This window comes from Carassius carassius, chromosome 6 (assembly GCF_963082965.1).
Source record: "Carassius carassius chromosome 6, fCarCar2.1, whole genome shotgun sequence".
NCBI classification, from domain to species: domain Eukaryota; kingdom Metazoa; phylum Chordata; class Actinopteri; order Cypriniformes; family Cyprinidae; genus Carassius; species Carassius carassius.
This window is the reverse complement of record NC_081760.1, coordinates 3,497,493-3,511,330: the sequence shown is the minus strand read 5'-3', so window position 1 is coordinate 3,511,330 and position 13,838 is coordinate 3,497,493. Positions and strand designations below refer to the sequence as shown.

Below are 13,838 nucleotides of genomic sequence, written 5' to 3'. Positions count from 1 at the left end.
CCTGTGGTCATTGTAATCCCGAGAGGTGCCCCACCCCAGGCGTCCCTTATTTTTCTGTATTGAAGGTGGCAACCCTAGATACAAGCATTCTCTTCCAGTCCTCTCTTCATTCTAGACAGCTTTGATTTTGTTTATCTGCCCAATAATAATGAGAAAAATAATAATATAAATGATGATTCTGTTTCTGTTGGGTCATCATAATTTGAATTCCCCTATTATGACTTTAATTTTAATATAAACAAATTCAAATATCTTTAGACTCAGTTAAAAATTTTTGGAGGTTTGGAGTGATATGAAGTTCAGGATGTAGGTTCAGGAGGAGCCTACTCATTCAGACATGTCAATCATATATGCAGCAGTCATTGCAGCATCTCAGCGACAATTCTTCCAGCATCCCTCCACTTCTCCATCTCCCCCTCTATTTCTCTTCTATGCCTTCATCGAGATCAGCAAGACAAGTTTGCTTACAATTAACCATCAGGCCTGGATGGGCAGGTCAACTCGTGAAATGAGGGTTAGTATATAATGAAAGAACTCCATTTCTGGGTGAACTATCCCTTTAAGTCTTCCTGAAATAAATTGACTGCACTGAGGGGAATAAGGGATGAATGAATCATTGATGAAGCTGCATCATTGACCCAAGGTTCAGCTCATCTTTAACTCTTTTCTTCTACTGGTTACAGAGTGACACATGAGGGAACACATGACCTCTGGAAGAGCTTGGTCAGATGTTTGTCAGACCCAGTGGTGATGCTGGACTTCTGCACCTGAATCACAGTGATAACTAATGGACCGTTGAGCCATCGACCCAGCAGACCTGCGCTGGCTCACAATGTTTGTTCACGCACACTAAAGCACAAACACAAGCCAAAATATTCTTTTACAGTTTAATAACCAAAAATATTCATAAATCAAACAATACACTCAAGTGTGATATGCACCGTATAAGAAAAACAATTGCACGGACGCAATTCATTACAATAAAAAAACTGCATGCCTCCAATCATCATACATCACAAGTTCTGCACAAGTGATCCATGATCATCTATGATCAAATTACAACATGTACATAACAATATGCATAACATTTAAGTGAGATTTCCTCCTGAGATCAGTCACTCTTTCCAGACACAGCTTCCAGTATTTAAGATAAAAAAGGAAGTGTATTCCGTGAGAATGTTACACAATCAGATGTAATAATCATATAAATGTGTGTGGGTGTGGATAACCAGAGGTTTTACAATTAAATCAAAGGAATTCTGTCACAAGGGAATAAAATGGGTTCATTTTTAAGACTTTTTTTTATGACTCAGTTTAACACCATTGTATTGAGTATGTGCCCTACTGTACACTGTACATTTTCACATGTGATTTTTTTTTCTTGATAATGTTGAATCTTTGTATAATAAACATTCACAATATATATATGATACCCAATACAAATGAAGCAAAACTGTGATTAGGCAATCAAACATCTGCTCTGGTGACTGGATTATTTCAGCAGAACACGCATAAGGAAACCATGACACATGACACTTTAAATGTGCAATAATATATAAATAACAGTGATCAATAGGACTTTTAGAGATGTAACATAGATATTACCATATGTAATCTTGTTTGACCATCATAAACAAAACTAATACAATCATTGTGTTTAAAGTCTTTCTTTCATTGCATAAATCTCAAAGCTGCACAAGTATGACAAGATAATGCACAGATATTACAGCATAATGATAAAATATAAAATTAATAACAACAATATGGTGCTGAAATAATGCTGCGTTCCAGGCAGGTTTTTGAGCCCGTAAGTCACGATTTCAAACCACGACTCACGACTTTATAGCGTTCCAGGCAAGTCACTCCAAACTTCCTGCAATTGCGCAAGCAATTGTAGCTAGATTATTAATTTTATTGCAATGTTATATTGTCCTAAAATCGTTTTTTTAACGTGCACCACTTGCGTAAACACTGCATCCATAGGCAATATTATCCGTAGAGGCTGCCATTGTTGTTTCGCAGGCTATGTGACGTCAGAGTTCGTAACTCGGAGTACATCGATCTAGTACGAGTTCACGGGTGGGAAGTCACGGGTTTGACTGCTGTTCCAGTGCAGTTTCACAGGTAGAAGGTTGGAAAAACACGGGTTACGGGTTGCCTGGAACGCGGCATAAGATATTACATCAACAACGGTTTTACAGTTTGTGATATTGACTGAATGAACGGAGTCTAGTGTGAGTATCCTATTGTAAACAGTATGTGGTGCTTTCTTGCTCTATATTTTCTACTTTTAATAGCTCTGATCTATAGAATTGTTCCATCTTTTCATTCGGTTTCCTTTCATATGTTAATCTGTACACTTTCTTCATTTAGTACACTGAAACGGATCTTGGGATATAGAAAACTAGATCAAAATACCATTTTATTTCTGACTCAAGCTGCGCTTTATGTATGGGGTTTAAGAGTGTGCCACTAAAACACACACATCACACTTTTTTCTAAGACAACCACAGAGATGCACAGGTAGGCATACACACACACACACACCTGACTGAAAAAAAAAAAGGAAAGAAGGAGAGAAGGAGGAAAAAATGAGACCGGAGAGCAGAAACAGATACCCTTTGTGAGTGAGACATAGTTGTGCAAAATGAACAAGTGCACTGAAGCAATCCAAAGAGTTGGTGAAATAAAAATTAAAAAAACTGCCAGTGGTATAAGAACTATAATTTATTTCAGATACAGTCTCTTGAGATTACTTTTTGATGTAAAGCTAAACTACTCCAAATCTGTTCTGATGAAGAAACAAAACTCATCTACATCTTGGATGTCCTGGGGTCCTACATTTTTAGCAAATTATCATTTTTGGGTGAACTATTCCTTTAATTCCTTATACAAATTTGCTTTGTTATTAAGATTGTTTATATATTTTTACTGAAAACCAGGTACAAAACTATTGGTTAAGAACATTTTGCAATCCATATGAGGAAGGGAAGGTTAGAAAAATCATAACGTTTGTAAAATAAAATACCAAAACAGCATTTTAACTGCTTTCTCCAAACTGAATGTTCAAGTCTCACCCTGATGAATTTGAGAGATTTGGGATGCAAATCTAAATGGTGCTTAATCTGGTCTTTTTGCCTTTGTTCAGCTCCCCAGCAGACTTTGTTTCCATTAAATGGACAGTGACCCAGAATCCAGCTGTTATTGTGGAGATGAATCACTGTGCGAAAATAGAAATACTCTAAATAAAACATTGTGTAAGGCATAAGGGAAAACCCCACAATAACCATTATTTACAATGATCTTCTTTAATCTTTCGCTAAAGCTTTTCTTTATTTAGCATGATAACAGCATCTGAGTTTGTGTGGTTAACTTCCTCCACTGAGTACTGGCATGTGCTTCTAAATTACAAAAAGCAGAAAGAATGATACAGAGATCTGAATATGCATTAGACCTTGTTATGATGTTCTTTCTCTGAGCTTGAAGCCAGTTGGGGAATAAGGGCACAGTATAATGAAGGATTGTGTTACTCCCTTGTAGGTATAATTACCATATTCACATGCAATATTGCTGATATGCTCTGACTGTGTTTGGGCAGGTAAATTAAATATAAATCGAAGACGTGTATGCTTACAATGTTAAAGTGAATTCCAGTATGTGGCCTGATTTCCGTCTTTCATCTTCCTTCACCAATTTTGCTCCTTCCATCCATAGCTTCTACCCACATTCCTCTCTCTTATTTTTCTCCTCATACTCTCCATTCTAGCCTGTCTAATATAGACAGATTTGCTATTATGTAGCAGAAGCTGCTCATTGATCAGTACCGTTTGATCAAATCTCAAAATATCTCTTTTTTACTAAAGACCTGTCGCAAAAAAAAAAATAAAATACTGCATGAAGATGAAAATCTCATCTACAACTGCTGTCACTTTTGATTTCAGTGCCAAAGCATTAATAATGATGCTCGATTTCAAAATAGACTGCAGGTAATACACACACATACACACTTCTCCAGCACTCTTTTTCCCTAGAGACATTTTACTGCACTCCGGCAATTCTTAGACGACAGACAACTTCTACAGAGAAAATCTGGCTGTGCACATTACAGTTATGTTTTAATATATATATTTTAATTTATGTTTTAATATATATATATATATAACTAATTACTTTTATATGATGTTTTATATGTGTGTGTGTGTGTATATATACACACTACATACATAAATGCATATATAAACACATATACATATATATACGTATATATACACATATATATTCAAACACATATACATATATATATATATATATATATATATATATATATATATACATACATTCCCGTGATGCAAAGCTGAATTTTTAACATCATTACGTGATCCTTCAGAAATCATCTTAATATGCAGATTTGGAAACATTTTTGATTACTATAATTTTATTTACAACAGTTGTGCTAATTAATTTTTTTTTGGAAACCATGATAGATGTTTTTCTATTCTTTGTTGAATTGAAATAAATAGAAAATGTATGTTATTTGAAATAATTAGTAACATTACAAACGTCTCTTTTTGTCAACTGAATGCATCTTTGCGGATTAAAAACTATAATAATAAAAGAAAAAATTAAGTAAATAAAATTCTTACTGACCCCAAGCTTTACAACAGTATTGTATATATTATACAGTTACATTTTAAATAAATACATATAATTTGTTTATGGTGTTCCCAGTAAATGGGAAGTAAAAACTGTATCTAGCAAAAAAGACCCTGCCTTCTGGTGGAGTGGAAATATGGAGGGATATACAGATAAACAAATGAATAGATGGACATTAAATCAAATAAACCCTGATCATCAGAGACCGAAAAGGAGGAAGTCTCTCTTAATGTGCACAGCCATTTAAAAAAAATGCTTTTAATAGATAAAAACATACTAGAAGGCATAACGGAAGACCACAGCTGAGTATTCAGCTGTATGTCAATAAGTGATTTTCTGATCTGTCTGGATACACTACAACAAGAGCACTGGGCTGGAGGCTTGTACTGTACGACAGTCACCATGGAGATGATTGACAGCAGGAAGCATTTCAAAGCTTCACTGCAACCACACAAGCTCCGGCTCGACCCAAACATAACGGCGCCACCTAGAACAAAAACACAAATCCCAATTAGGATTGATGTTCTCAATGATGAATCAATTTCTCTCCGTCAACACACACACACTGCTTAATGCTCTCTCCCGCGCACATACACAAACACATCGTTACCCACACACATCCCAAGGCTTACAAACGAAACAATATGAACTCTCAGCATGTGGGAGAAGAAAACGTCGCCTAAAAACAATAAAACATAACGAGAAATGAAGCCCAGGAGAAATCAGCCGGTAGCTATAGCGAGAGGTAATAACAGACGCTGTGATGCAGTGAAGAGCTGTGCTTCTGTCACAATGATGGAGGTCTTGCATTTACATAATGAACAAACAGTGCCAGGAGGAATGAGGCAGAATCACACCGTAACAGAACACGGAGCTGTTACTTGTGACACGAACGGAGAAGCAGATGGATGAATAATGTAAATGTGCAGATATTACTAGAATGTCAGGTCGATGGACAAACACTAACTCTATGGGCCCTATTTTAACGATCTAAACGCAAAGTGTAAAGCGCGCGGTGCAGGTGCACTCAGGTGCACTTTTGCTATTTTAACGACGGAAAAACGGTCTGTGCGATGGGGTAAATTTTTAGAATAGGTTGTCCCTATTCTCTTAATAAGTAATGGGCGTAACGTTCAATAAACCAACCAGAGTGTCATCTCCCATTCACTTTAAGAGCGAGATTCGCTCGCGCCATGGCGGATCGTTATTTACATGGCGGAATTTGTTGGCGGAAAAGCTGAATGCATCTTAAGTGAAGAAACCGACCTGTTAGTGCGCTAAGTTAAAGTGCATGAACAGATCATCTACGGGACAAGCAGGAATCCACCAAAGCTCCGCGCGATGAGTCAGTTAATATATATGTGTGTGTATTGGCATGGTTGTTCAATTAATTCGCCAATTTCTTTCATCATTATAAGTAGTAATAGGCTGAATTGCAAATAGGTAACCTAATTCTAATACATGCAATGACTATCCATCATTACATTTTCATATTTATGTAGCCTACACAATAATATTCTTTTACACTGTAATCTTTTTGTTTTTAATATTTGGCATGTCTGTGTGATGCATCCCTGTGTATAATAAGCAAATTCAATGCGCACTATGGACCCGCCCAGAGGCGCATTTTCTACCAACGCGCTTTTTAAATAACAAAAAAATATTGCACCATTGACTTTAGACCAGGTTTGAGTTGGTCTATTGCGCAGTCTATTTTCAGCTCCTTAAAATAGCAATGTGCCAGCAATGCGCCCGAACACACCTCTTTTTTTAAACCAGAGTTTGGGCACACAAATTGGCACAAATGCATGTGCTAATTAAACGACGTGACCCTGGACGGGAAAATGCGATACTAGCAACTAGCAAATACACATACGCTGCGCCTTGCGTCACATTGCGCCAGGTGTATGATAGGGCCCTATGTGTTTACCTGTGTCCACTCATTGGTTTGGGGGTCATAGGCTTCCACGGTTTTCAGATACACCTGACCATCATAACCACCGACAGCATACAGACGGTCCCCCAGAAGACACACCCCCACAGCATCTCTGCTGAGGCTCATGGGAGCTACTGCTGTCCACACGTCTGTCTTTGGGTCATACCTGAAAGAAGTGATAAAACAGATGAATTATATAGACTACATTTATATTTCAGTAGACATCTCTGCACCTCAAGTGTCATATAACTTGGCTTTTTTGCCAACAAACACATATTAGACTTTCACAGAAATCCGTCATTATTAATAGATACATATATTATTCATAAAATCACAGATTTAAATACACTACCAATTCACTCATAGGTGCACAGATATCTTGAAATTGGATTTTATCACTAAACCCAGGTGGCGTGCCAGATTTACGCCACACTGCAATTTTGCCCCAGTAATGTTGTATCAAAAGTTGATTGTATTTTTTTATGAAAAAAACAGTGGTGGTGAAGTGCTTAAAAACAAAGCACCAAAAATGTGATGTGTTTAGAAAACAAAACAAAATCATCTTATTTACCGTGTGTCATTTACATTTACATGTCTGTAACATTCTCATATTATGCTGAATATTTGAACATTTTAATAATTTGTATTTTTTGATACATAAAATGCTAATTTTGAAATGAGTCTCAGCAATGTCATTTCCACCACAAAATTCTACTGAATACAATATAAGACTTTATTTTGTAAAGGTCCACAATGCCCAAAGTTGAAAATAACTTCTATTTAACTTGCTAAAGAATCCCTGGGAAAAAAGTATCATGGTTTCCGCAAAAAAATAAGCAATTTTTCCAACACTGATAAAAAAAAAAAAATGTTTCTTGATCAGCAATTCAGCATATTATAATAATTTCTGAACAACCATGTGACACTGAAGACTGGATTAATGATGCTAAAATTCAGCTTTGCATCACAGAAATAAATAACATTTTAGGTTGTAATAATATTTTACAGAAGTACTGTTCTTACTGTGTTTTTGATCAAATAAATGGAGTCTTGATGAGCATAAAAGACAATGAGCAAACCGATGTGTAAGATATGCAGGGAGGAAACGTGCATGTGTGACTCCGTTCTGTCAGAAATGAAGGACATGCCAAACAAATGTTGACAGGCAGAGACTGAGAGCAGTTTGGGTGCAGGAAATATTCAGCAGACAGACAGCTCTTTTAAATAAAGATGCAGACAGAGACAGAGAGACAGACAGATGAGAGAAGATGATGAACATGAGTCAGTCACACTAAAAAACAAATACCTTCCAAGACATGACCAAGAGGACATCACACTTACTCTGAGGCCTAATAACCACCCAGAAAAAAACATCCCAGTAGACTGATGCTAGCTAAATGTACTTACAACATGAAGCAGCTCAAAAAATAAAAATGCTGTAGAGCAAAGTATTTCTGCTCTCAGAGGAAAGCTTTTATCTCTTCGTTTATTTGGAAAGTCGCTAAGATAAATTCTTTTTTTTTTCACAATATCATGCTTAAATAACAAGTGGGACATTAACTATGCTTCTGTTCAAATTGAATCTCGCAATTGTTCATTCAAACACAAGCTGCAGTGTCATGTGGTGCTCAGATGTTGTGATGAAGGTATGCACAAGTTTGTTTGCAAGCATGTGTGTAATAAAAATCCAGAAAATACTAATCATTTAGCTGGTCTTTGCAACAGACAAGGATTTTTCCATTATGAATAATAGGAAATCAGAATAGATTACATAGATGCAACATCTTTGTTATTTCATGCACAAAACGCTGGTGAAAATAAAGCTGTGCCAAAATGGGTGGTTTTATAAATGACAAAAGAACAGAAGAATTCTATAAAGAACACATGGCACTGAATGTCAGAAAACTTTATCAGAGTCCGTCCATCCTCTGACTCACTCTCAGCTACGAAACAATTAGAGGAAAAGCCCCATATCCTTCATTAACCTGCACTACAAGTTTGTAGAGCACTTATTAGTCAGTTTCTCTTCAGGGACTCATCTGTAGCACTTTGATGTGAACACATTCAAACCTAACCATAGCATATGACTATTTTAGCAACATATACTGGTATTTGCCACTTACACAACATAAGAATATTCTTGTCTTTTTAAAATCATAAATACTGAGTTAAAACTACAGCAGAGTTTCTCAGATGGTGGGTTGTTGTGACCAAAAATAGGCCACAAAAATAGGTTAGGTGTGATTAACCAGATAATTGTAGTTATAACAAAACTGAATAAATAAACAAAATAAGAAATATAACTAAAGGGATATTTTCACTGTATATTAAATACCATTCAAGAAAAATAATATAATATTAACCCTCTGAGGTCTAAGGGTATTTTTGGGGCCTGGAGAAGTTGTCATGCCCTGACATTTGTGCTTTTTTTCAGTTGCTTATAAACATCTAAATGGCTAAAGTCTAATCTCAATGTAATCAGCACAAACTGGGCTATAATAATATGTGAGCAGCATGTATGTACATGATTGTGTTTTTGAGAAAAAAAAATGTTATGCGTGGTTAGTGAAAAACTAAAAATGTTAAATCACTTGAATAAGGCAATAAAACACATACAGAACAATGGCTCCCGGGACTTTTGAGAACTGGAGCTTGTAGCCTTGAATTTTTCTTTCTAAATTGTGTGAAAATCATCTTGTTTGCTCACTTACAGAAAACAATATAGTGATTTAAATTTTCTAAGACACTTTTTGTTGGTAAAAGTCATATGCGAGTGGGCGTTAACTATCATGAATATCATTGTGATTTACACCTGAGAAGACAAAGGCCTGCATAATGAGCTGCATAATGAGCCTCTCAGTCATCTGTGCCACTGAGAGGGAAGAGTTACAAGAAAGAATGTGAGAACAAAAATCTATATAATTTTATGTTTGTAGTTTATTTAGAATATATTTAATTATCCAACAACATAATGTAATATTCACTTGCGAGTGCAGTTAAGCAGTTTATTAGGAACAATCAAAGCTGACTTTCAAAGCTGAATTTTTGCATCATTACTCCAGTCACACAATCCTTCAGAAATCCTTTTAACAATCTTACTTTCTAAAAAAAAAAACATTTATTGTTATTATTATTATTATTATTATTAATGTTGAAAAGAGCTGAGAATATGTTTTATTTTTGGGGGGGATAAATTGAAAGAACAGCATTGTTTGTTACAGTTTTATTTATTTGTTACATTTATATTATTTACATCAAGCTTTTGAATGGTATAGTAGTGTATATTGTTATTGAAACTTCATAATGTTTCACTTGATTATACATTTCGTCAGGAATTATAGTTTGGAAAAAGTCTAACTAGTAAAATGTTTACAGGTTATGTGAAAACTAGTACAAGTATATAAATAAATAAAAAGAGACTTACACATGTTTATGATCTCTGCTGAATAGAGCGCTTCATTCTTTTTTTTCTGAGGATATCCAAATCTCAAATCCTGATATAATCCTCATCACATCTTTTTGGGGTGAATTATGTCTTATTCCTCTCATTGCGAAGCAAACAGTAAAATAAAAAAACTTGAAGAACTGTCTCTCTGCATTGTCTTCTGTTGTGTGGGCGTATTTAAGCCGCGTGCTTCAGTGAAACATTATAATCTCAATAGCGTGTTCAGCGCGGGGGCGTGGTCGCATTAGATATAATGAAGGGAGACGTGAAAAACGAACATTGCATTGTTTTCATATGGATTACTTTATCACATAATATTTTGCACTTGTTTAGTTTAAAAGTAGACATGTCCGACTTTCTATAGATATCTCTCTCATGTCTCTTCGTTGAGTATTCACGGAGTTACAGTTCATTTTAATGACGTGTTTGTAAATGAAGATCAGCGCAGACAAAGGCTGCAGACAGCACACCTTGTTTATCTTTATTTTATAAATGCACAAAGTTTTGTTGTTATTATGTCTGTATACAAAAAAAGTAGACCCTTTACAGATTCAATAGATGTATTGCTCTTATCTGTACGATCAAAACTGAAAGTGTAATTTGATTTCTTTTCGAGGTTATCAGGAGAAAATGCCTCATAATGCGTATACGCGTTAATCGAATCCAAAAGGTTAATAATAATAATGTGAAACAACTGCTTTTATTTTGGCAGAAAACTGCAGAAAGAAGTTTTTACACCTAAACGTTGACCCATTGACCCCGTTCCAGATCTTTAGATTTTGTCCCTCTTACCTTTCGACGCAGTCTGACAGTCGAGAGGCTAAACTTGACGCTGGAGCATCATGGCCACCGATGGCATACAGAAAGCCATTCCACGTCGCTACACCAACACCGCCTCTGCGTTTAGACATGGGAGCGCAGCTGCTCCATTTATTGGTGTGAGGATCGAAACACTCCACTGATTTCAGACATGAACTTCCATCCCTGCCGCCCACAGCATATAGCCTTAAAAAAAGAGACAGAAAAGGAGAACATTATAGATTAAAAAGATAGACAGCATTTTAAATGGCAGACATGGAGTCTGTTTAGTTAGAAGCACGCTTTTTTTGCTGTCTGTGCTTACTTGCTGTTTAACACTGCAACTCCCACAGTGCTTCGAGGTGTTGCCATGGATGCAACAAAGCTCCACTGGCGAGCTTGAGGGTCCCAGCGCTCCACCGTGCTGAGATAGCTCCAACCGTCATGACCTCCCACTGCATACATGGGGCCTTCTAACACTGCAACGCCTACAAACACACACACAAAATGATGAGATGTCACACATAAGCCTTCATTTGGCTTTTAATGATTCTTCAAGTGTAATATGCTTGAAAATATTGTGTAGGCCTTTTGATTTCTGCAGTGCAGAAACATTGACAAAAGCGCAAATCAAGTCATAAACATAGAATATACATATATAACATGGAATGTCTCCGAATTTGGGATGTACAATTAACTAAATCATTAAATAGACTAGTGTCTATTAATATTAAACCACAAAAAGCATGTTCTGTTTGATGTGGATGAATACAACTTTTATAAAATACACACAGAAACCCAAAATCTTCACTATAACTTGTAAAAACAAAAGTTTGGTTTAACTTGAAGAAATTATGACAGAAATACATTAATATCGTACAGTAGAATGTAATTATCAAAAGTAAAAATAACTATAATAAAGTTTATAATAATAAAAAAAACTGATTTCACAGATTTCACTCTAAATATTGTGTCAAGCAATTAATACTGTGAATTATCATGAAAAGTCCGATGAAGATACTAAATGCAAATGTTATTCCTCACCCAGGCCGTGTCTGTGTGTGGACATGGGGGGCATGACGCTCCAGCTCTTGCTGCGGGGGTTATAACACTCTACTGTGTTGAGGGTCTTGAGTCCATCTCGTCCCCCGACCACATAGAGGCGGTCGTCAAGAACCGCCACACCAAACTGCAGCCTTCTTCCACTCATGACAGCCACCTGCCGCCACGTGTCCCTCCGTAAACAGTACTGCTCAATACTAGTGGCCCCTTTAAAAACAGTTACAATCAGTTTTAAAAACACCTGTACAGTCTGGTCCTTCTGTATGCCACACTATTAGCACTTTACACACGTGCAAGACTTCACAAACATTCCCTTATATCAATACAGAGAACAAAAAACCCTTTAAAGCCTTGACTGTTACAGAAAGTAGAAATCTGAAGAAGAAAAAATAGCTGTTATAAATCAAATTACAAAGTACACTTTGTGAGGTTTATGCTCAAAAATAAAAAAGTAAAAATCTGCAAAAATAAAAATAAATGAATTACATAAATTCACTGTAAATATCTAAATAAAGAGAAAATTTACAATCAAGGCTGTTTAGGCATTCATTCATAGTACAGGGAAAGCACAAAAGACAAAAAAACAACCCTGTTTTTAAGAGAATATCATCTCTTAGTTACAGGCTGGAATAAGAAATGAACAACAGGAAGTATAAAGCCCTAAGGACCAAACTGTGAAAGCAGAAGTCTCCATGCTTCTCTTCTAGACAATCAGCTTGTTTTACCTTCTAAAAATCTACAGTAATTGTATAGAATGAGTAAGATTACAGTAGGGAAGCTACAGAGCCACTTCAAAAACCCTTGAAAACCTGGTTCTGCCCCTGTACAGGCCAGTGCAACATTCGGTTCCAGAAGCAAAATCCAATTCACTTTTTTTATATAGTTTTATTTTATATAATTATGCACATTGCAGCGTTTCAGTTCATTCAGTTCCAATGGACTTCAGTCTTTCTCAGATTTTTTTCTTCTAATCCAAGTAATGCTGTGATTAATCTCAGAGCTGGGGGGGGGGGTTAGTTCACGCCTTGGAACTCTTTATTGAGAAATAATTAAAAATTCCAATGAAGAACATGAATGGAACAAAGTGTGCCGTCACTGTGGCACTCTATACACCAGTCGGTACGAACTATGAATTATATGAATCACCTTTATGATTCACCATTAACACAACACTGCTCTGAATTCAGTTCATACCATTCACCTTCAGCCTCATTAAACAGTACATAATTCAGACCTTCCAAGTTCATAACAGATGAGACCTTTCACCACAAAGAGGACACAATGCTAATTTAAATACAAACTTTTTTCTCATTTTTGATCTACTCAAATGTAAAACACTTAATGTTGAAAGCACCATTAACCTAAAAGACTCTGAAAATGGTAATGTCTCAGCAGTCCACTGCACTAATGGAGAAAGACAGACAGACAAAGAGAGTGAACAAGGGAGAAATGGAGGTTACCTTGTTATCAACTCAGATAATGTAAAAAAAAAAGAAGAAGAAGAAGAAGAAGAAGCAGCAGCTAAGGCATACAGAACTTAAAAAAAAAAAAAAAAAAAAAAAGGATATGAAAAGAATACCTTTTGTGGCATCCATGCCTCCCACAGCGAAAAGTGCCCCGACAGTGGCCTTGCGTGGACGTGTCCTTGGGCTCTGGAGAAGCGGCCGTCTCTCTGGCAACAAATGATACTTCATGGCCTCCATCACCAGACGCTGACACTCCACACTGTCTCGTAGCAGTGGATTTGACTCCATATCGGCTAAAAACTGCATGAAGAAAAGACAATAACTGTATAACTGTATGACCCAATATCACCAAAACTACACATTATAAAATGTATAATGTTAAGAGGAGGGAATTCTTTCTTAAAGCACTATTTTCCTCTTAGCCTTATCGCTTACATGTTTTTATGTAGATTATGAAGAATCCTCTTTCTGGAGAGTA

At 36.2% G+C, this 13,838-nt stretch overlaps 2 protein-coding genes across 3 annotated transcripts in view; one reads left to right on the top strand and one right to left on the bottom strand.

Annotated features, from left to right (window-relative positions):
• LOC132142244 (uncharacterized) overlaps positions 1-13,838 on the top strand; it is a 124,266-nt gene that overhangs the window by 99,678 nt on the left and 10,750 nt on the right. The window lies entirely within an intron of this gene.
• LOC132142243 (kelch-like protein 5) overlaps positions 4,623-13,838 on the bottom strand; it is a 55,180-nt gene continuing 45,964 nt past the window's right edge. For both annotated transcript variants that reach the window (XM_059551960.1, XM_059551958.1), the window contains exons 6-11: positions 13,474-13,660; positions 11,877-12,101; positions 11,158-11,320; positions 10,827-11,039; positions 6,584-6,755; positions 4,623-5,140 (exon numbers count right to left, since the gene is read on the bottom strand). In XM_059551960.1, coding sequence (XP_059407943.1) covers positions 5,084-5,140; positions 6,584-6,755; positions 10,827-11,039; positions 11,158-11,320; positions 11,877-12,101; positions 13,474-13,660 — 1,017 coding nt within the window. In that variant the 3' untranslated portion in view covers positions 4,623-5,083. The remainder of the gene's footprint in view (positions 5,141-6,583; positions 6,756-10,826; positions 11,040-11,157; positions 11,321-11,876; positions 12,102-13,473; positions 13,661-13,838) is intronic.